The following is a 23,834-nucleotide window of genomic DNA, read 5'->3' as shown; positions in this document are numbered from 1 at the left end:
AACTATCATCAGGGAGCAGTCCTGGTGGTGCTCACTAAAGCCAAAAACACTTCTTCAATGGGGCCTAACAATATTCGTGGTCGCCCCCTAAATAGCGTAAACAAGACCAAGCAGGACCACTTGAGGCATTTTTCAAATACAGCATCAAAACAGGTTACGTGCCAAGTAAATGAGAGCCGCAACAGTCATCTCTCTTTATAACAGTGGATAATAAACTGACCCCAGGAACTATAGTCGCATCAGTCTGACAAGTCTGATATGCAAAGCCATGGAATGAATTATCATGGAAATGATCAACAAGGACGTTGGCAACCTAAAGACACTGGATCCAACCCAGTTTGGCTTTGTGAAGGGACAGTCTTGCATACTCAACCTGGAAGACTTCTTCAAGAGTGTCACCAAGGCTATGGATGAGGGAAAAATGGTGTAAACTGCCTACCTTGACCTGGCCAAGGAATTTGATACAATATCCCAACTCAGGAATTGTTGACAAACTGTCAGTACTGGGCATAAATCCCTACACAACACACTAGGTTTCTATCCGGCTCACAGATTGGACCCAAGAACTTAGGATCGGAGAGACCACCTCCTCCAGGGGACCATGTTGGGCCTGCTCCTGTCTGGCATCTACTTTTTGGAAGTAAAGGCTAATATCAAAGATCTTTGGTTCACAAACTTCGCAGATGATTGTAAATTGGGAGCCATCATAGATCCCCCAAGACAACATCATCCTATAAGAAGGGTCTAACACAAATAAATGACTGATGCCAAAGCCATGGATTATTGTGCCCTTAGGGAAATCATTCACCCAAACTAATAACTCTATCAATAAAACACCTCTAAGAATTGACTTGATAGTTAGAGATAAGGGAACATATGCAAACAGTAATCTGGCCTTCAATCAACATGTAGCCAAGACAATAAGAAAAGCGTTCTATACCTCTCAACTCATAAGCAAGAGTATGGCATCTAGTTCCAAGGAAGTTGAAGTACCACTATACTCAGGCTTTATCCGACACATCATTGAGTACAATGCCCCCTTTGGCACTTGCAGCAGTTAGAATACCCTCAAAGGTTCTTCACCAAGAGAATCCAGGGTATGAATACTCTGTCCTACACAAATCTCTTTATGGCCCTATCTCTGTAATCAGTCTCCTGCAGGTTACAGAGAGGCAATCTATGCATAGCGTAGAAGGCATCTTCAGATCCAGCTCTGATGAATCTCTTGCACATCAGAAAAAGAAACAGCACCAGAAACACTGGATCCAAGGACCTGAACCTTGTCTGCAACATCAACAGAAAATTCTGGAGAGACCAATATGTGTCTCAAAGGATCCCCACACTATGAAATAAGCTCCTCATCTACTTGAAGCACAGTTTATCCCTGGCCCTGTACAAAAGAAAACTTGATCAATGGATGATAAATTGCAAATTCACCCCCTGGTCTGGCCCCACGTCTCCGATGGACAGAAGGTGACAGTAAGTAAATTAATCCCCAACTAACATAACTTCCCTACACATAAATCTTAGCTATATCTTTACTAACATACCCCACCATATGGGTGTCCAAGGAACTTGAGGATAAAACTGGGTTGGATTGCATGGCTATGCTTGCCAAGAACCTGGTAGTCCTTAGCCTATTATAAACCTATGACCCTGTGAAGCTATGGGACAAGTGAAATAAACCTAGATAATTCTTCTGCCCTGGGAGTAGAATTCACTGTCTTTTCAAGCACTACTCATAAGGTCAGCATGAATAAGAGATTAAACTGGCTTATCACATGAGGAACGATAAATTGCCACACATCTACTCAAAAATGTATGTAAATATACCTGGACTACAAAATGCTAGAATGATACTACACAATATGGAGCAATAAGGTTTAGTGATTGCTTACTAATGTACAGGAAAAGAAGGGATGAAATTAAATCTGTAACTTTACCTCCAATAATGTGATCGCTCCTGTGTAATCTTTCTGTAACAGATACTCCTCTAGTTTAGGAATTTTCTTCCCTTTTTTCTTCTTTTTATCATTCTGCCCTGCCTCTCCTCCCACAGCGGGCTTGGCACGTGAAAGTATCTAAAAAAGAATAATAAACAAATTTCTGCACAAGAGGCTTCATTCAAAGATTCTAAACTGCCCTGCAAATGTTGAAAGTACTACTGCTGTAAAAAAATAAAGCTGCAGTTATTTAAAAAAAATTCTGTAAAACCAACAAATAAACCAAACCGATAGTGATATAAAGACAAAACCAAAAAAAACCCCCCACAAAATAGCACTAAACAGATGACTCCAAGAATTAGCGTAACACTCTAATTCTCCGCTTTAGTCAGAAATTACTTACTCTGGTGAAAGTGGAGAATTAAAGCATATTACTCTAATTCTTGGAGTCGGCTCTTCAAAATTATATAAAAACTACCACCTAGCATGTTTATTTTACAGAACATCAATATGCGTAACTACTATAATTCTGCTATTTTCCTTTTTTTTTTGTGAATAAATCCTAAGTCTGACTTTTTAAATCCATTTTAACAGTCTGTATCTGCTTTAACTAATGTCTAAGCCAATATAAGTAATTCCAGTACACAGCTGCACTGCATTAAGTGGTCTTACTGTTGGTATTAAACCCCAGTTTCATTCTTATGTACAGAGTGCATGTCAGGCTAGTTCAGGGCTTGTCCTTGCATTAAGGCAATTCCAGGTCAGTCATCTCAGAGATAAGGGTCTACAAATTCCAAAGTGGTTGTTTGCTGTGACATTTTAACTTACTGTTGCACTGTAATAGATCCATTGCATAGAAAATGATGTGTTTTCATTCCTTGATCTGATTTTTAAACTTATTTTAACAGTCTATATTTGCTTTAGTTGATATCTTTAAGCCAGTGTTAGTAATTGCAGTACACATAATCCATCATATGCTGAGGTTCTAAAGATTAACATACCTAAACCTTAAACACCTCCAAAACACAATACAGGCACAAAGCACACTTAGCAAATTAGGCCTACCTCCTCACATAGCACATGGAGTCCCAAAGTCATAGATGCTGAGTCCATAAGGCAGGTATCGACCTAGCCAAACATTCTTGTTATGAGTGACTCCACTGTAAGACAAACAGATGTGTCTCTGAGCAAGGAAAGAGAGACCGTTAGTTGCTTGTCTGGTGCCAGGATCCATCAGATCACCCATGCACGCAAGTAATTGAACAAGTAGCAGTATGACTCTGTCATAATTCATGCCGTTGTCAATGACTTAAGGTGCACCTCCCTGGACTATAAGAAGACAGACAAGATGGAGCTCTCAGCCCTTGTGTCCAAAGCAGGTAAGAGCCTACTACTGAGCAGCAACCTACCTTCTCCAAGGATGATGCTGCAATATAAGCAAAAAATAATTGACTTAGTCTTTGGTATAATTTAAAGGGGGTCCAATATTTGTCAGCCTGGGAGGATATGACTGACAGACCATGCTGCTTTGCCAGGGATGGCCTGCATCTATCCCCCCCAGGATTTTGATTATTGGCAAAGGCATTTACAACACTCCCAGAGTCTTTTTTTATGCAATGCCAACCTGATAAACCTATCAACATAATGAAACAAGCAAAGGAAAATATGAAGGTATTATTAATCGATGCTAGGAGCCTACACAAGAAACTCTACTCCAAGCCCTTTTCACCCTGGAGGACATAGTCATCTGTGTAGTGACTGAGACATGGTTTAAAATAGCACAGAATACTCCAGCTGTGCAGGGCTACAGCCTTTCATACACTTAGACCAGCTACTGCACAACAGGGAAAAAAGTTAAAGGTGCCTCAGTCTACATTCAGAACTGCTGATTTGGCATAGTGGTATGTTGCTCTGACTGTAGTGCACAGGGTCCTGGGTTCAAGACTTGCCAGTGAAATGCATGGTGGTAACATAACATTTTAAAATAATTTTCCTGGGTGGCGAAAGCCAGGGTACCTTTTTGGCTAGGCTTATATAGGCCCTAGGGCCAATAGCCTAGTACCTACCTATGAACCTAAGAGACTCACATCAAGGCTGGTAAACATCATGATGCCCCTAACTTTTGCCATGTCCAAATAGCCATCAAAAAGGTCCTGTACCATCTATTAGCTAGCTACAGAACTCCATTTGTGACACAAGAAAGCCACAACACCTATCTACAGGAACTAGAATCACTCAGTATTAAACCTAATTATTATTTTCCTATGGGATCTTAAACTATCTAACTATAGACTGGCAAATGTACACCAGCACTGGTGCACAAGCACAGAGGTTTCTGGACTTTGTCAATACAAATGTCCTGGAACAATTAGAGTAGCCACTAGAGGGAATAACATCTTGGATCTTGCCCTTCCTAGTATGGTAGCATCTTGCACCATCCTTTGCATATCTTAATCACTTAAGTCTGAACATAAAGCAGTCTCCTTCAAGATAAAACTGAAACCAGAGATCTCTTCCACCCGAGGTACCTTTAGAAAAAACAAACTACCTACTGCTAAGTGATATATTGGCACGCATCAAATCCCCAGCAGATCCAGTTAACTCCACTGAATAAGCAGAAATGCACACCACCACACTATACAAGCATGCAGAAAGCTGCACAGTTACAGCTGTACCCCACAGGAGCAAGTGCAGGGCAAACCCCAGAAACAAACCCACAAAGTGGAACCATAATATCATCAATAAGCTTTATAATAAATGGAAAATAATTTTTACCAAAAGCAAAAAAAAAAGGAATTTCCAGAATGTCAGAGCCTTGTCACTGAAATAAACAAACAAATCAGGAGCTTAATAAATTTCACCATAGCCAAGTTTGAGGCTAAAATAACTATCCAAGCCAAAGACAATCACAAGGCATTTTTTACTTATGTTCGTAATCTCAAAAGCACAACATAGCAATGCAATGAGCTGATTGCAAGCAATGTTAGCTGCAGTGAGACTGAAGATACAGCAAAGCTATTTGCCGATAAATTTAGCTGTAACTTTACCCCTCTCTCCTCTCTGTTTGTCCCTCAGGATATACCTGAAGCTGGCTCAACTCCAGACATCATACAAGACCAAGTCAGAAAAGTGCTATCAAAAGCTAAAAATACTGCACTGATGAGTCCTGACAAAATCCCTGGATGGATTTTAAACAGCATAAAGCACAATTTAGCCACACCCCTGACAACACTGTTTAATCTCAGCCTCCACACAGGTTTTGTACCAAGAGAATGGAGAACAGCTGCAGTCATTTCCCTGCATAAGGGAAGACCTTTCACAGACCCAGGCAATTACAGACCCAGAAGTCTGACCAGCCTCATATACAAAGCCATGGAAAGATTTATCCTGGAACTAATCAATTAGGACATATGGAACCTTCAAACATCGGACCCATGTCTGTTTGGAATCGTCAAGAACAGGTCTTGCTTACTCAACCTGGTGGATTTCTTTTTAAATTGTCACCACAGAAATGGATGAAGGCAAAATGGTAGTCCTCCAGAGTTCTGGGCTGCGATGTCTCCTGTTTGCCAATACCAAAGGGCTCTGGCTAACTACGTATGCAGAGGACTGCTAGTTAGGAGCAGACATTGAATCCCCAAGCAACCTAGCCTTCCTGCAGAAGACTTGTCCCAAATAAATAACTAGTGTCAAAATCATGGACTGAAACTAAATGTCAAAAAATGCATTATGGTATCCTTTGGGAAGCCATCTACCCTAGCAAACTACCACACTGATTCCCCTAAGAGTTAACCCAGCTGTTCAGGACTTGAGAAATTATGTGGACAGTGACCTAACTTTTGATCAACATGAGTCCATTGTTGTAGTCTTTCTATACTGCACAGCTTATAAACAAAGGGATTATGTCTAGATCTAGAGATATCATTGTACGCCTGTACTCGGCCCTCATTAGGCCAATCATTGAACATAATGCCTCCTCTGGCATGTATCTGTCCAGATGCTGCAACAACTCGAACTCCAATAGAGATACCTCACTAAAAGGATACAAGGCCTAAAACAACACTATCTTATACTGACCAACTCAAAGCCCTGTCACTATACTTGATATCCTATAGACTAAGAGGTGACCTCTGTCTGGGACAGAAAGCATCCTCTGACCCATTACCAACATATTTAATGCAAATCAGCAAGTCAAATGGCATCAGAAACACCCAGTCTAGGGATCTAAACCTCTTCTGCAACATCAAAAGACGGTTTGGAGGGGCAAGTATATCTTGCAGAGGATACCACTGCAGTCTGTCTATCTACAAAAAACAAAAGTCCATTCCTGTACATATTAGAGCACAGCATAGATCTATGGATGGTGTAGGACTAGCCCTTTTACTAGAAAAGGAAAGTAAATACATATATTACTGATACTGTTAGCCATGGCTATCATCAGTATTGCTGTTATTGCTATCTGATGTTGTTATTGACATTTAGTATTGCATGCATTGCACCTTTGTTACTGTGTCTTGATTGCATTTCTTCATTTTGCCTTCATATATGGCTGTGTATTAATCTTGCTACTTCCTGGCATATCCGGTAACAAAAATACTTAAAAAATATAGGGCATTTAAAAGATGCACCCTGGCTTCAACAAAAGGCATGCAATTAAAGTTTGTTTCCCTAGCAAAAAGGCCTCTGGAATATTGAGAAACAAATAACACAAGGTTAGGGTTAGCCTACCAGTGAGTAAACTTTTGGAAAGACGCCTTGTAATTAGTACCTCTCCAGGTACGAGGGTTTGTGTACACTGCAGCCAATGCCACTGTATGTTAGAGGGCAGTACCTTTTTTATTGATGGTATGGAGAAGTTTACATCAAACACATTACCACTGTTTAAGCAAACAGGTGGTATACGTGGCCCATTGCACTGGATGTGTCAGTTTTTATATAGGTAAATAAACTGAGAAAACTTTTAAAACAAAGGTATATCAACATCTTTACATTATCAAAGGGAAACATGCACACAATGCTTTGTATACACACAACAGTGAAAACAATGGCCACACTTTTAAATTTTACATAGTGGATGATATGAAACTGTAAAGATGGGGACTTTGGAAGGATTTATTAGAGGTCAAAGAACTAAAGTGGCAGCTTAGGACAAATGCTACAAGTCCCTATGGGCTGAATGAAATGGTGTCTATTAGATGCATATTAAGGTAGAAGACAGCTCTCTGACTGATTTTAATCAGTATTATAGATTTTAATAGGACAGAGTAATAATTTTTAACATCCTCAAAACAAGCATATTTATATTCTTTGATATTGTAAGAGTTATATTAAGTGGACAAACATGCTGACAACGTTTCTATGGGAAATGCAATAAATGTTTTTTAATGTTATATTATATTCATACATACACACAATTTTTTATATATTTACATATTTTTATTTTTATATTGTTTATTTTGCATATATTTATGATTATAAACTGTACTTTTTAACTGCAAAATGTTCTATTTATAACAATTGTTTGCTTTTACTTCAATTGGACTGTGCTGCTACAGAGTAAAATTCACAGCAGTGGGCATTCATTGTTTTTCTGTGATGGCTCTTGTAAAGCAAATCTAGAGGAGGAGGTTTACGTATAAAAAGGGAATGTTCTGAGTTTTTTTTACTTATTCTGAAGAAGTTCCATTCACCAAGGATGAAAGTGCTAAATGTGTTTTACTTGTAGATAAATAACACTTCAGTCTGGTGTGCTCTTCAAGCTTCTGGGGCAATTTTTGTGTTTAGTATTTTGAGTTTCAGAGGTGGTTTCCATTTCCTAACCGTGAGTTTGAAACAAACGGGCCCATCTGCAAAACTCTGCCTAACATCTAAACTGAGTATCCTATCTTCTGCACAGTCAAAGAGGTGATATAAACACACACGACTATTGAACCGATGCATGAAATTATGTACTATCCTGCTTCACAGACATTAAGGTGTCAAGATGGCAGAAAGGGGTAATAAAAGCAAAGGATGTAAAGAAAGTGATGTCTGGGTTTCCCTCCTTTTTCAAGATGTGTTGTTACTCAAAGAGATCATGTACTGTGGTAAAATAAACAGCTAAGGCAAAGGCTAGACTTCATCAACTGCAGAGACAGAACAAAGGAAATTCCAATCCCCCGCTGTCCTGCAAAGATATATCCTGCAATGGAAATTAAATCATTCTTTTTTCTGACTTTCAGTCATTTGGTCATTCAATCATTTTTGGCAACTTTCATTTTGAAACCATTCTGAAGTCATTTTGAGACTTTCAGTTACTTTACCTTCTTGCCTACTGTTTGCTGACAAGGCCCTGCTTAGGACTAAAGTAGCTTTCTACACTCTGGAAAGGGGACCACAGACTTTGATATTCCATTTTGTCGACTCTTGGACTGGCAAATCCAAAAAGGTAGATTCATTCTCAGTGAGGGAAAGTAGTGTGTGCCAGACAGGAGCATTTAACCAGGATTCCCTACAACTAAACTGAACTTTAACTTGTTAAATGAGCCAGAAACCCGATGCCATGTAGCATCACCTGTTCTGTGGATCTCTCCAAAGAGAGAGTGGACAGAGAATGCAGAACTATTCCATAGTGCACACCAAAAAACAAAAGACTTTAAGCTGGATCCATTAAATTTTTTTGACCACCTGGTATGTTGTATGTCTTCCCATACTGCCAGGAACTACTGCAAGTAATCTGAAGTGTTTCGGACTTTCATGCTGTACGGAAAAAAGACGTTATGTCTTACCATAATGTTCCATCTGTGTTGTAGATCTTTATTCGTTCATTACTGATAGGACTTTGGTTCCATCCTCGGAACCGACATGGCCATTTCCAAGCTTGTGCCAGCCAAAAACTCTCAGCTAAGACCTAACCATAATGCCCCTCTCATAGTCTCTTCAGATCGAGTTTGCCCGCCCCTATATTATAGAGGTAATAAGAGAGATAGTAGGAGGCTCTTTCTGAGCAAATACCTTAACCAGGTGATCCTAAAGTCCACCAGGAGTCCAGGCAGGGGGAAGTAATGAATGAATAAAGATCTACAACACAGATGGAACATTACGGCAAGGCACAACTTCGTTATCTGATGCTGTAAATCTTTATTCATTCCTTAATGATAGGACTGAGTCCCCAGCTTCTTGAGTCCTGGATGGCCCTAAGGAAGGATATTCCTGAGCACCATAGAACCAAAAGATGCTTGTCCCCTGGAGGCCAAATTCAATTTGTAATGAGTGATAAAGGTATGAGGTCTTGCCCAAGTAGCTGCTGCACAGATATCATCCATAGAGGCTCTGGAATGAAAATCCACAGAAGTAGCCATCGATCTAGTGGAATGAGCCTTAACTCTGGAAGGTAAGGACAGTTTATTATGATGGTAGATGAAGGTAATGACATTTCTAAGCCAGGAGGATAGAGTCACTTTGGAGACAGGTTTACCGAATCTGGGTTCCGCAAAGGCTACAAACAATTGATCCGTTTTTTTCTGAAAGATTTAGTTCTGTCCAAATAAAAAAGAAGCTGCCTATGAACATCAAGGGTGTGCAAAAATACTCCCCCTCTATTTGAATGCTGAGGGAAGAAAACTGGCAGGTCAGTAGATTGGTTAACTGAAAATCCAGAAATGACCTTGGGCAAGAAGGAAGGGTCAGTATGGAGGGACACTCTATCCCTGTGGCAATTCAAGTAAGGTTTCTTGACACTCAAAGCCTGCAACTCAGATACTCTTCTCACTGAGGTAAGTGCTACTAGAAGTAGAGTCTTCCAAAATAAACATTTTATATCACATGAATTAGCAGGTTTAAAAGGAGGGCTTGTTAATGACTGGAGTACCAAAGTCAAGTCCCAAGGTTCTATGGGGGGCTTGACAGGAAGTTTTACATGCAATACTCCTTTCAAGAAAGTTTTGCACAGACGGTGTGACATAACAGAATAATTATCGAATCCATTATGAAAATTTGCGATAGCTGCTAAATTGTACAGTAATCGTCAATGCTGAAGCTCCTGCATGTAGAAGAGTAGTCAGGTACTGTAGGATCTTCTGAATAGGCATAGAGAAAGGGTCTAAGTCCTGATCTTTGGCCCATGTGGAGAACCTAGCCCACTTACTAGAATAAATTTTCCTGGTGGAAGGTCTGTGTGAAGCCAGAAGAATCTCACGGACAGGAGATGAAATATCAGGCAGCCTGCCAGTCATCAGAAGTGGAGGAACCAAGGTGTGAGCTTGAGGCTGTGGAGACGGGGGTGATTCAGTCACTGAGGGTGAGATAGCAGACCTTGGGATTGATCCAGGATCCATGGGCTGTGAATCAGATGAGGCCATAGGAAAGGAAACCAGACTTGACGGCGCCAATAAGGGGCAATGAGGATCACTTTGCTTCTCAACCTTTGAGCTTTCTGGAGGAATTTCGGGATGCGGGGAAATGGGGGAAAGGCATACAGTAGACCCAAGGGCCAATTGTGCATTAGAGCATCCCTCGGTGATGCCCCCTGAGGGGGGATCAGGGCAAAGTAGCTTCTGCATTTCTTGTTTGGGGGGAAGCAAGGCCTGCCCCAACGGCGGAAGATCCGATCTGCTATTACAGGATTGAGGGACCACTCGTGAAGCATCAGGATGTTCCTACTCAGACTGTCCACAATAAGGCTGGAACTCCCGGAAATGTGCATTGCTATAAGAAAGTGGTTGGAAGCTATCGCCCAGTACCAAATTCTCACGATTTCCCGACACAGGGTGTAAGACCTGGTTCTGTCTTCTTTGTTTATACACCAGACGACTGACATGTCCGAATTAATTGCAATGGTCCCGAAAGGGAGGGATGTATGGAACGCTTGCAACACTAAGAGAACTGCCCTCAATTCCAGGACATTTATGTGCAAATTGGCCTCCATGGGGGACCATCTTTCCCTAGAAATGCCCCCCAAACCCTAACAGGGAAGCAACCGTGGCCCTGGGCTGGGAGAGACAGAAAGGTTGACACCAAAGATCTGATTTCAGCTTCATCCACCATAGCATTTCTTTCTTGCAAAGGTTTGTAAGACGTATCACGTGGTCGAGTGGGTGGGTCAAGATTGACCATTGTGATGAAAGGAGCCACTGTAATAGTCTCATGTGCAACTTCGCCAGTGGTACTAGGGTAATGGCTGCTAACATAGAGCCTTATAGTTGTAGTACAAGGCATGCTGGTACAAAAGTCTGTGGAAGGAGGGCTTGGCTCTGGTTTCTTATTTTTGAAAGTCTGTGAGGAGGGAGGGAAGCTTGACAGGATGTTGTGTCAAAGATCGCTCCAATAAATTCCAGTGTTTTTGTTGGGGACATTTGAGATTTGCCCTTGTTGATCGTAATCCCCAAGTGGAGAGCAAGGCCTTGAGTGTAAGAGAGGCTGTGGATGAGAAGATTCCGGGTCGTGGTGGCAAGGAGCCAATAATCTAGATACAGAAACACCTGGAATCCTTGTAGTCGAAGATGAGCTACTACAACTGCCATACATTTGGTGAATACTCGGGGGGGGGGGGGCTGTCGAGAGGCTGAATGGCAGTACCCTGAACCGGTAGTGATTGGCTCTCAGCCAGAAGCAAAGAAATCTCCGGGAGAGCTGGTCCATCTTTATGTGATAATACACATCCTGGAGATCTATGGAGCACATCCAGCTGTCCTTCCCTAGAAAAGGGAGAATGGACTGTACTGTGATCATTAGGAATTTCCAGGATTGGTCTCCAGTATATCTTTTTTGGCACTAAAAAAAACCTAGAGTAAAACCCGGATCCTCTCTGGTCTGGTGGGACTGGCTGGATAACTCTTTTTCTTAGCAGCTTTTCTATGGTCTAAGGCTGCTACCTCCTTCTGATTGGGTGGAACATCAGGGATTCGTTTAATGGTTCTGGGACTAAGATCGAATGGGATATTGTAGCCTCTGGATATTATTCTCTGCACCCATATACTGGTAGCAATAAGTTGCCAGGATGGTAGGTGCAGAGAAAAATGACCCCTGACTGCTTCCAGAGGAAAGCAATTGGGCCGCTGTTCAGAAGCGCTGGTAGGGTTGGCCGGAGAAGGAATCTATAGCACCCTCATTATGCAGATCCCCTCTGCCCAGAAAGGGGCATCTTCCAGATGAGTTGCCCCCTTTGCCCCGGGGGGATTGCTCACCATGAGTGTCAGGAAAAGATCCTTGAGACTTTTTGAACCACAATTGCCCTCTCCTCTGGTTCCTGGAATAGTGCCTCTGGGGGGTGGAAAAACATATGCTCACAGCAGACAAGGTCTTTCTGTCTTTCTCACTTCGTGATAGTGTGTCTCGTACTTTGGGACCAAAGAGTGAAGATTCGTCAACAGGCACATTGACGAAGAAAGATTTAAAAGTGATCTGCGAAATCACTAAATACATCCAGGCATGACTTCTCATGACGATGCCTGATGCAGCTGCTCGAGCTGCCCCCTCAGTGGTGTGAGATATCAATTGCATCAAGGAGTTCGAGACAGAGTCTAGGGTAGCTAGCTGAGAGGCGACAGTGTCACGCACCTCATCAGGCAGTACCCCCACCAAAGAGGTAGCCTTTTCAAAAATTACGTCTCTTTGGAGGCGAGTGAAGTGTGCCAGATAGTTCAGCGATCGAATGGCAAAGATCGCTGAAGCGTAGGTCCACTTCCCCAGTCTGTCCATGGCCTGAGACTCCCTGTTCGGGGGATGAACAGTGGAACTATCTTCTGACATTTCCCTCTTGGTGGCCGCCACCACGACCATGGAATCAACTGTCAACTGCTTGGACCAACTGGGCTGGTATTCGGGGGTGGATAAAATTTTGTCTGGCCTCCAGGGGACAGGTTCTACATTATCCGAGGCCTTCCAGGCACGCTGCATGATCAGCTTTACAAGCTCATCTGCAGGTGGGGTTCACCCAGGAAGTAGATGGCCGGGCATGGAAAGCCTACAACAACACCGATTCCTCCGAAGGGTTAGAGGACTTCCACTCTCCCCTCTGCTTGAGGATTTCGAGAATGTCTCCAAATGAGACGTCTTCTGGGCGAGACCGTGGGGACCCTTCTCTCTCATCACAATCGGTGTCCTCAGTGATAGATTCCTCAGGGGAATCAAGGTGCTGCCTCTTGCACCGTTTCTTCTGGGGTGACTCCCCAGTGGGATCTTCTGAGGAGGACTCCGGAGAAACAGTTCCCTTCAAGGAAAAGTCTTGTGGCTCCTGTGCCTGGGATCCTAGAGTAGGGGGTTGGGACAGCTGCATCCTAGAGGGGGGGTTCTGGTGTCGATGCCACTAGTGATGACTGCAAGTCTGTGGAGGCAAGGACCCTCTCCATCACCTGGAAAGCAGGCCCATCCAAGGAGGGATGGGAGCTCGGAACCAAGAAGGATAACCTCGGAACCGGGGTCGCACCCTGCCCTGAGGAGCCCTCCTCCAGGTGAGGAGCTCCAAGAGGACTGGTAGCTGTCGGTGGAGCCATGGACATAGACAGTGCCAGTGAAAAAAATAGGCGTCGAACTAGGAACCTCTGTGCTGGCAGCCCAAACACTGCTCTGAGAGTGCACCAGTTCCAACGGAGCCGATGCACCAAGAGTAGTCAGTGCAGACCGGGGAAACTCCACAGTCAGAGCCGAGACAGTATGCACCAGGGTGGTCATCGGTACAGAGATTTCCGGAGCCTGGGAGGAGGCTGGAGGAGGATATACTGGTGAGTATGCTGTGAAGGGTTCCGTTCCAAAGGGGATGGAAGGTCTAGCTGGGGTGGGCAATCCCCTAGCCGCCTGAAGCTGGTCCACAACCCGCACTACATCTTGTTCTGAAAGGCTCCTGGTGGATCTATAGGAGGCTGCTGAAGGAGAGTCAGGCCTTTCAAGAAAGGGGCTAAATTGGTGTGCCCTGAAAAGAGGTTGTAAATGAAAAGAGAAAGTTTTTTTTTTCTAATATATAAGGAAAGAGAAGAGTACCAACAATGGTACTTAGGAATACCACAAGTGGTAAATGGAAGGCCTAACAAAGGTAGGAGAGAGAGACAGTACCAATGATGATATAAGAGTAACTACCAAAGTTAGAGGGTAGGAAGTAGAAGAAATTTACAGACGAGAGGAGAAATTAGCGAGACTGACTAAAAAGGGTAAAGTTTTGAGAGAAACTATACAAAAATACACAAATTTTACACTTAGCTTTGACAGAGAAGGCTTGGCACGTCTGAAGAGGAACGAGGCGAACGAGATCTGAAGAGACTATGAGAGGGGCATTATGGGTAGGTCTTAGCTGAGAGTTTTTGGCTGGCATGAGCTTGGAAATGGCCGTGTCGGTTCCGAGGACAGAACCGTAGTCCTATCAGTAAGGAATGAATAAAGATTTACATCAGATGTTACGTTTTAATAACAGATGCCAACTCAGAATTAAGTTAATTTATTTCTTATGTGCTAATAAATTGTATTTTAATACAAAATTCAACTCGGTGCATGTTAGCTGCTTTAATTTTGGCTTGATTGTAACCTAGAACAACAGGATTTGAAAAGGGGGACAGAAGTGTTGAGCCAGCTTTTTTGCACTCACAGATAATGCACTGCTTTTAATATAAAATATATTCCAGCCTAATTATTCTGACAGTATAAATTTGAGGAGGTCTTTGGGACAAGCTAATTAAAACAGAAAGAAAGAACTGGAAATAGTAACTGCAAGCTGTAAATGCACCTTGCAGATGTATAAAAAAAGAATGGATGCCTAATTGGCAAATGGCTGTTCTATTGTATTAGTTCAACTGTCTTGTTTTAAAATTTGTGTTATTGCTGTTGTCTAGGCTTGCCACCCCTCCGTTTTTTTCCGGACTATCCAGAAATCAAACTGATTCTCCGGTAGTCTGGAAAACACTGTACAAACTCCGGTATTCTGTTTCAAAAAGCAAACAGACTATCGGAGTTTGTAAATCGGCTGATTTACTATGCTTTTTTTTTTTTTTTTTTTTACAGAAAAGCATAGTAAATCAGCCAAAAGCAGGTGGCGGGAACGAAAAAAAGAGGGCGTTCCCACCGAGTGATGCCATTGTGATGTCATACAACTTGAACTGCATACTGAAAGGTGTGAAATGTTTAGTCACCATAAAACCATGCTGCTAGCACAAATTAGAGATTTAGAAGTTTGAATTTTTAGAAAGGACCCTCTTTTGACTGGTGTTCAGAGTAATATGGATTACTTAAAGAAACAGTCTGAATTTCAAGAGCAGAAACAGAGGGATCAGGACACTTAACACAGCAAATGGATAAAATGAAGCCAGAGCGTTTTGCCAGAAGAGAGAAGCACTAGCTATAGTAGTTGCTTTAGTGAAGAAGAAGAACAAAATTTCAACCCATTAAGCAGCTACCCAGAAAATGTATAGCTAAGAAGGCAGGTAACTACCAGAGTGACTCTGATAGTGATGAGTCCCAGCCTACCAATAATAACAGGGTAAGCAAAAGGTAACAAGGGCCTGTAACTCCTAAAATTGCTATTTAACTTTTACAGCTCCTTAACAGTAAGTTCAACTCCAAAGCAAATAAAAAAAATGGTGATATTTCCCTACGTATTTGAAAGTTTAAGGAATACTTTGCATCATTATCCATAACCATTAAAGAGGAACAAAGTTTCATAATGGAAGATGAGAAAAAAAAAGACTGGGCTAGAGTATCTGAAGAACATAAAAATGACCCACAGAGCTTTTAAAAGTTCTTCAAAAGGGAGCTTGGGTGGTGTCGCTGTAGGAGTGAGGCCAGACAAGCTGCCTATGCCTTAAAATGCCATATAAATCACAAACCCTAAGAATTCTATAAACAGTGAAAGGATGTGTATTTTGCAGCTGATACTGACAGTGAGAAAGAGAGAGAGAAAGAGAAAGAGAGAGACAGAGAGGATTTTCAAGATGTATACTTCCAAAGCCTACCATTCCATATTAGGTCACAGTAATCCCTAAAGCTTAGGAAGATACGACAAACACTACACCTGTATGTCTTTAAATTTTCCTCATTGAAAGTTGACACTAAACACTGTGATTGGTTTTCAAAGGGGCTTATATTTGTACCACATAAGCCTATTGATATTACTTCTGTTTTAATGGATTGTAGACACGGCAGTAGATATCTAGGAATCCACTAAGGGGGATGAAGCTTTGGCAGTTAGAAATGGGGAAAAATTGCCTGCTACCCATGCCTAAGTTCTAAAAGTAAAAACTTCTGATACTCTTGGCATGGAGGGAACTGAATTACCTCATTCAAAAGGCAACAATAAACCTGAACAAGCTGATACCCATTTGCCATCACAAGCCAGTGCCAGTTCTCCTACAACTCATCAAATACCTCCTGCTCCACAAACTAGCAGAGCTACCTCTGCAGCCCAGACCTCCAACCCTTCAGTCATATTCTAGCCAGGGACAGTCATACAGAAGACATGGCCAGGTAGACAATATGACAAGAGATATAAACGGAGACAGAGACTTGGTTCTGACAGTGACTACTACGAATGGTACCAACACTATAATAACGACCAGCCCAGAATCAGACCTAATCCCCTTACACAAAAGGAACCAGAAAAGAAATAAGCAGGTCACAGGATGAGGTCAAACAGACAAGGGGAGAGGTAGAAGAACTGAAGTCCCTGCTTCAAAATTTCTGAACAAAAAAATCCTCATTGTCTCCTGGTTTCCACCCTGGGAGTGGACTACACAGTAATCCTATTCCTACCGACAATGGTAATCTCAATAACAACTGACTAATTTCTTCTGTCTCATCTGAGGCTGCTAAGATAAACGATTCTGGTATGGTTAATGATTTGAAAGAATTATTCATGGTAAAGGTTAACACACAATGTTATCTATAAAACTAACCTATTACTGAAAAATCCAAAATCTTCTACTGTCAGTAGTGTTGATACTGCCTTGTTACAAGAGACAGAGCAAGACAAATTCTACTTGGGCAACTTAATCCCTAACGTAGGTACAAGATAGGTTTTACTTTGAAGTAAATGTGGAACACAAGCTTAAAGCACGAGGCCCTAATAGACTCAGGAGCTGAAATAATTCTAATTTCAAGAGGCTTCTAAAATAACCTGAGCAGAGCATTAAAAGATTCAGAGACTAAAAATCCTACCTGATGGCCTGCAGGTGATAGACTACACACAGGGGTGGGGATGGAGGGCAAACAACCTTAGGTAAAGTGTGGCTAAAGGTAAAGTTTAGAAAAATGGAAGTGAGTCATTCAGTGTATGTCACCAGTAAACCAGGAAATGATTTCTTAATTGGTAATAATCTGCTCAACAGATTTAGGCCTATGACTGACTATTTTCATGAGGTCTTGTGGTTAATGGAAAATAAGCCCATTCTCTCTGGAAACAGTTTAAAGTTTTATATGCAAGTAGGAATTATGTTATTTAGAAAAGGATGAGGCAAGTGATTTTTGAGAGGTCTGATGTGCCTTACGTGTCTGTGCTTGGAAACTTTCAGGACCTATCTCCATGGAGACAGATGACACATGTGGTATGTGTGTCAAGAAAGGATGCAGTAAAATCTGAGATAAATGCCAGAGGTCTTACAATCTGCAGTAAAGAAATAAACCTTGCTATCTCAGAATGTCATCCAAACACTGACAAAGCTGGGGGGGGAGCCTGAATGGCTAACTGGTAGCAGCATTTTTTTACAGCTCCACAAAACTAGTTCAAATAACAGGGAAATAATTAATTTCATCGAACAAAAATATCCAACTATTATTGATAAACTTATGAACTAATAGTGTACTAACTTTGAAAGCTTTTTATCAATATTTTCCTGTCAAATTAATCTGGAGACTACTATAGCCACTTGGAAATGAGTAACTCAAAGAACTCACACTCTGAAACAGCCTTGAAGAAGGAAATCCAATTGATGTCATCTGTACTGCAGGAGCTGTCATTGAAAATGGATAATTTTAAGGACAACCTTGAAAATCTAAAAGAGAACTGCCAAAAACAAACAGATGTCTTTAAAGAATTATTACAGCAGCAACAAACAAAAATAATGGACATTGAAACATCTCTCTCTGATATAGATGGAAGGTTGAAGGAAGAAGAGAACCAAAGTGAATTTCTCCTACAACAGAATAACTGGTTAATTAACAAGATAGATGATTTAGAAAACAGAGAAAGGCGCACAAATATTAGAATATTTGGTCTTCTAGAGAAAGCTAAGGGTGAGGACATTATTTTATTTTTAAATTCCTGGTTGCCGGAATTCTTAGACCTAAAAGGAGGACTGTCAAATGGCATAGAAAGGGCTCATCGAGCCATAGGAAAACCTGTATCATCATCCCTTAATACTTCTCCTAGATCCATTGTAATAAAGTTTTTATCATACCTTGATAAAGAACTTATACTAAAGCCAGCATGGAGGAAAAGTCCTTTAAAGTATAAACAACACCAAATAAGATTCGATAATGACTATTCAACTAGAGTTCTAGGTTTAAGGAAGAAAGCATGGCCATTTGTAAAATTCCTGAACCAAAACAAAATTAAAGCTCAACTTGCATACCCTGCAAAAATCAAGATTCTTCACTCAAATGAAATGAGAACCTTCGACAACATAGATGAGGCAGCTTCTTTTATCAAGAACAATAATATAATTACAATTCCAGAAGAAATGGACTGGTCAACATCTAACTCACTGAAAAGATCCCAAGAAAAAAATTCCTGGACTGACGTAAAGAAGAAGAAACAAAGAACTGAAATAAAAAAATGTAACAATTTTAAATACTCTCAAAGATTCTACTAAAAAGTGAAATATACACTAAAGGAAACTGAAACCAAAACATATGTACATTTACTTTTTTTAGTTGTATCAATATGCATAATATTGTTTATAATCCTTCCGTTTTTCTTTTATAACACAGTGATGCTTCAACTCTACTTACTACAGGATGAGGCTGCTTGTGTCAAGTGGTTAGCACGACGACACTCATATCAAATTTAAATGTGTAGTATTGTAGAGATTGTTTCTTTCAAAAATCTCATTTTAATTACTAAATAGATTGTCTTGATGGGATAGAATTGAGAACGGGAGGTGGGGAGAGGAAGGAGAAGAGCAGTGAATGATCTGGGTGTCTCCGTTAAGAAATACTGAAATGCAGCTCATATAAATGGTTTGTAACCATCGGGTTTCATGTGGCTACAAGATATCAAGCAATAAGTAGTAGGTATTGGTAAAAAATTATAAATATAGTAGTTATATAACTGATCGGTGTTGAACACTTCATTGTTACAGTTTAAAAGCATCATCTCTCTTTTTTTTTTTCTTCACACAAACTGTCTGACGAGGATAAGAATAAATAACGGCCGTTTACAAGAAGCTGCGAGCTCATTTTACAATCAAACACACTTGCGAACACATGAATAGCGTCCTTGTAATCATTCAACACCACAGTAACACTAACAGCTTGCACTCACGCTCTACAAGGATACGATGATGTAAAAGAGAGAAAGAGGACAAAATACAGTATAGTCTTACTAGGGAGAGAGCAAGAAAAAGGAAAAAAATAGTATGAACACACTCAGCTTTATCGGACTACAACAATTATAAAATTCAATGTGAAAAAGACCACTATACTAGTACACGAACTAAATCACTAAAATAGAAATATAAATAAGAACAGTTACTTTTACAGAGTGGTGAGAGGCAGGGATTCAGTGTATAAACTGTTAGTCAAGATACCAAGAGTTTTCACGTCAATACAGCTGTACACTTCCTGTTAGTCTTAAAGTGACAAGCACCCTCTAATACAGTCCTGATAACATGCTGATTATTAATGTTCAAAACATTCAGGAAATGATCAGGAAAATGTTTCGAATTTTATGTACAGAATTTATTTTATCTTCCAAAAGCTTCTGATTTCAAAGCTATATTTGTACTTTCTTGACTGTAGCTGTTGTACTGCTTATAAAAAACCCTGTGACAGATTTTAACATTGTTTTAATTAAAAATATTTACATGACTGTGTGTGTGTGTGTGTGTGTGTGTGTGTGTGTGTGTGTGTGTGTGTGTGTGTGTGTGGGGGGGGGTTTGAGGGTACATGTGTGTCTTTGTTAAAAAAATAGTGCAGGACAGATGACTGACCATTAACAGATTTTTTTTAGGTGTATGAGGTATTTGCTAATTCTAAAATAAATGATAATTCTGTAAGATGTCACCCTTCTAGCATGTGCTTACATGAAATAGTTGGTTGACTAGCACAATGTATAATTAGATGTTAAAGACCAAACACAATCCAGGTCTAACTGTTGTTTACTGGACAGGGATATCCTGTAATGTAATAGGCAGCAGTGTGTCATACATACCAGTTAATGCCTGCTATCCAATTTGTTCCTGTAATGCATATTCATTTTTTGGCACAAGTATTTAAAATCTATACATCAAGGTTCTATAGTGTGTATTGGGCTGTTATACCACTTTATTGTCTCATTATGACTTTCAGTACACCTAGCATAGCACATTCAAAGGATATATGGTTAATCAGTTGAGTGGATTTAAACATCAAATTCCAGCAATTTTGATCTGTAAAATGCAGTGACATATTTTACAACTGACAACAGATACGATTTTAATTGTCCACAGCACTGACATAGAAAAGTAGGCTACATTACGTACAGTTAGTGACAGTTATAACAGCAGTCTGCTGCCAATCATAAACATGCTGAAAATCTCTCTCAGACTGATGTTTGTCAAAGGAAAAAACTTCAACAACCAATACACATAAGGTTCAGTTAAGGCACTTCAATTTACTTGCAGCAAGGAGACAAAAACATGCAAATACAAGGATTTGTCTAACTACTAACAGGAAGTATGTTCATTCTTATACTATTTTACAAGACATGGCCTTCTAAGCTGACGTAATCAAACACAACTTTCAGTACTGTTCTACAGCAGATGTTACTTCAGATTTTCTGCTGACATGACTAGATATGTGAGAAACTTTTCAGAAAAACAACCTGGCCTTGAATACAGATACAAGAAAATGCTGATTGCAGTTCATATTTTCAAGCAGGCTTTGTACTAATTATCTGTAACTTCTACAGCTGTGTATTTTCTCATGGCACAGCAGAACTTCTTGTCTAAGTTTCATACAAGTAGTATTGTTCTATTCATTATTTTCCTAATGCAAGTAGAAATCACCTGCTTCTCAGTAAATTTCCAAGGCACAAGCAAGATTTTAGCTAACAGTACAAGGTCAGAAAGCAACTGCAGTTTGTACAGATTTATGCAGTATGAAATAGAATAAGTGTGTTAACCCTTTTCAAGCTCTAAATGCACTAAGCATATTGCTAATACACACATTAATACATATTTTTCTAACATTTCCCCCCCTATTAATACTTTTATTCTACTTTCAAGATAAGCATAAACAGTTTGTTTTCTTCTCCTAACATCTTCCACTCAGGATTTGCAGTTAAGAGAGTCATTCAGTTTAAACTTATGAAAGCTTTTTAGTCTTTTAACAGTTCTTCAAACTCAGTACTGTGATATAAGGTTTCAGAAACTGACATGTCTATAAGGTCTTTAATCAGTCTTTTAATGCAGGGGATACCACAACAAACACATACTCCCAGTAGGAGCATACCTACACAAATGGCAATCAGGATGTTCATTAGGATGGTACCCCCACCCCCCCAAACCATTTCTGGAAAAAGTCTGTCAGTGGGTTTGGGCCTGGTTTGGTCATGGCCGACACTTGCTGAATTACCTCAAGATGATATCTCGTGTTTATGGTCAGGAATATACGAACAGCATTCTTCTTGGATTAAAGCACACGTACCACCTCTTGCCACTAGGGTGAAGTTGAGAGCCATGCGGTTTTGGAGCACTACAGTTCTCATAGCATTCAGTTCATCAGTCACCAATTCGAGAGCAGAAAAAGTTGCGTTGCTCATTACTTCGAGAAGTTTTGACAGTTTTCTCAGCTCCCAGATCAATTTCACTGCTCCATATGCTGGTAATATGCCTGCCCACGATATAACGCTATCACTCAAGTCCATGTGTGTCAGTCCTTTGCCTAGAGTGTGATGGTCTTTCCAACGCACATCGATTTGTCCCACTGGATTTACAGGTTTCTTGATGACTTCTCGGACATTTCAAATTTTCCCATGAGGCAAAACGGCAGTGTGTCGTATGGCCGGAACCAGGTAACCCAAAAAACAACTGCCAGACCAATTCTCAGGTAACCATTTGTATGCCTTTCTGCCACACACAAAATAACAGTCCTCTACTTTAGTAGTAACCTTGCTATGAATGTACACTCGCCCTGCATGAAAGATTTTTCTATCAATTATAGATAGCTGTTTATAAAGAACAGAATTATGTTTTACTTCATCAAGTGTTTTGTGCATCAATCCAAGAAATGAATCATATTTTGTATTACAATAAAGATCTACTTTGTTACCTTTAGTGTAACATCTATAAGGAACAGTCACATGGCAATTGCTCCAACCCACCTGAACAGTATAATTTTTATAAAAACACACAGCTCCCTTTTGTGGAACAGACAAGTGCAATGCTATTTTATCTTGTGCTGTAATGGTTGAGGTATCATAAATCAAGTTCTCCCAGGTGTCATTGACCCCTAGAGGGACTGTAGTCATTAATAACCCTCCGTATGCTGTCGGCAAAGCTGTGCAAATCCAGCAATTCGAAACATTGAAAGTCTCAGCATACACATTTAATTGCCTGGTAAGTGTTAAAGTTTGGATGCCAGTTTATGAGTAACGCTTCACGTTTATTCAGTTCAATCTGTGTGGCTGGGAAAAGAAAAGGCCACAACAAAAAGATTATTGTCACAAATACAATTAACAGGATGATTATGCAATACTTCTGAGGAAAGGGTTGTTCTGCATTCCTGTTTCTTCTGGACTCTTATCATTTTTGCTCTTGGCATGTAACAAGATTTTTGTCCAGTTCAAAGTTTTCAACTAATTTACAGTGCGTCAAGTGGATCCAGGAGGCACGCTCCACAATTTTGATTGCAGTGGGTGTTGACAAAAGCACTTGATATGGACCTTCCCACTTCGGAGACGCCCAATTTTTCTTCTTTACTATCTTCAGCCAGATCCACGCTCCAGGGGGCACTGCCACTTCTGACGGTCTGGTTCGTTCTTGATCTGAAACAGAATTTAACTGCAACAAATGTTTAGAATTTAACAAATTACGCATATACTCTGCTAATGTAGTCAGCTTCCTGGTCTGCGGGCATGAGAGATTTCCACTGTGGTATATAGTAAGCCCTTCCAAAGAGCTTTTCAAAAGGAGTCTATCCTTTTGCATTCGGAACAGTTCTCATGCTCAATAGTGCCAGGGGCAGACAGTACACCCAGTTTCTCTGCGATTCTGTTATTAATTTTCTTAGCTTACTTTTTAAAATCTCATTATACCTCTCTGCTAGCCCTGCTGATTGCGAGTGATACGCACAATGATTCTTTAGAGAAATACAAAAATGTTTACTTAACTACTGTAATGATTCACGAAGTGTGTGCCGTTGTCACTGTAGATCCTTTCCGGAATGCCGAATCTAGGGATGATTTCTTTAACAAGCACTTTGGCCACAGTTGTAGCGTCTGGATTTTTAGTCGGAAAGGCTTCCACCCATCTGGAAAACATATCTACAATGACAAGACAATACTTCTTATTTTCACATTTATTCAACTCTATGAAATCCATACAAATAGTATGAAACTGATACGGTGGTGTAGGGAAACTCCCTTGCTTGGGCTTTAACACCCCTTGTGCATGATGTTTATTACAGATGTGGCATAACGAACACAATTTTTTTTAGAGTAGCTTGTAAATCCGTACGTCGTGAACACTTAGTTCACCAGCTGTACCATCCCCCCTGTTGAGACATGGCACTGCCCAT

General features: G+C 40.6%; 1 protein-coding gene across 1 annotated transcript in view; it reads right to left on the bottom strand.

Moving 5' to 3' along the window:
- TTC26 (tetratricopeptide repeat domain 26) overlaps window positions 1–23,834 on the bottom strand; it is a 2,373,990-nt gene that overhangs the window by 2,136,112 nt on the left and 214,044 nt on the right. The window contains exon 2 of the mRNA XM_044073993.1: window positions 1,944–2,081. Coding sequence (XP_043929928.1) covers window positions 1,944–2,081 — 138 coding nt within the window. The remainder of the gene's footprint in view (window positions 1–1,943; window positions 2,082–23,834) is intronic.

Source organism: Protopterus annectens, chromosome 1.part1, assembly GCF_019279795.1.
Source record: "Protopterus annectens isolate FY-2018-M chromosome 1.part1, PAN1.0, whole genome shotgun sequence".
Taxonomy (NCBI): Eukaryota; Metazoa; Chordata; order Ceratodontiformes; family Protopteridae; genus Protopterus; species Protopterus annectens.
The sequence above is the reverse complement of the archived record's forward strand: the minus strand, read 5'-3'. Positions and strand labels throughout refer to the sequence as shown.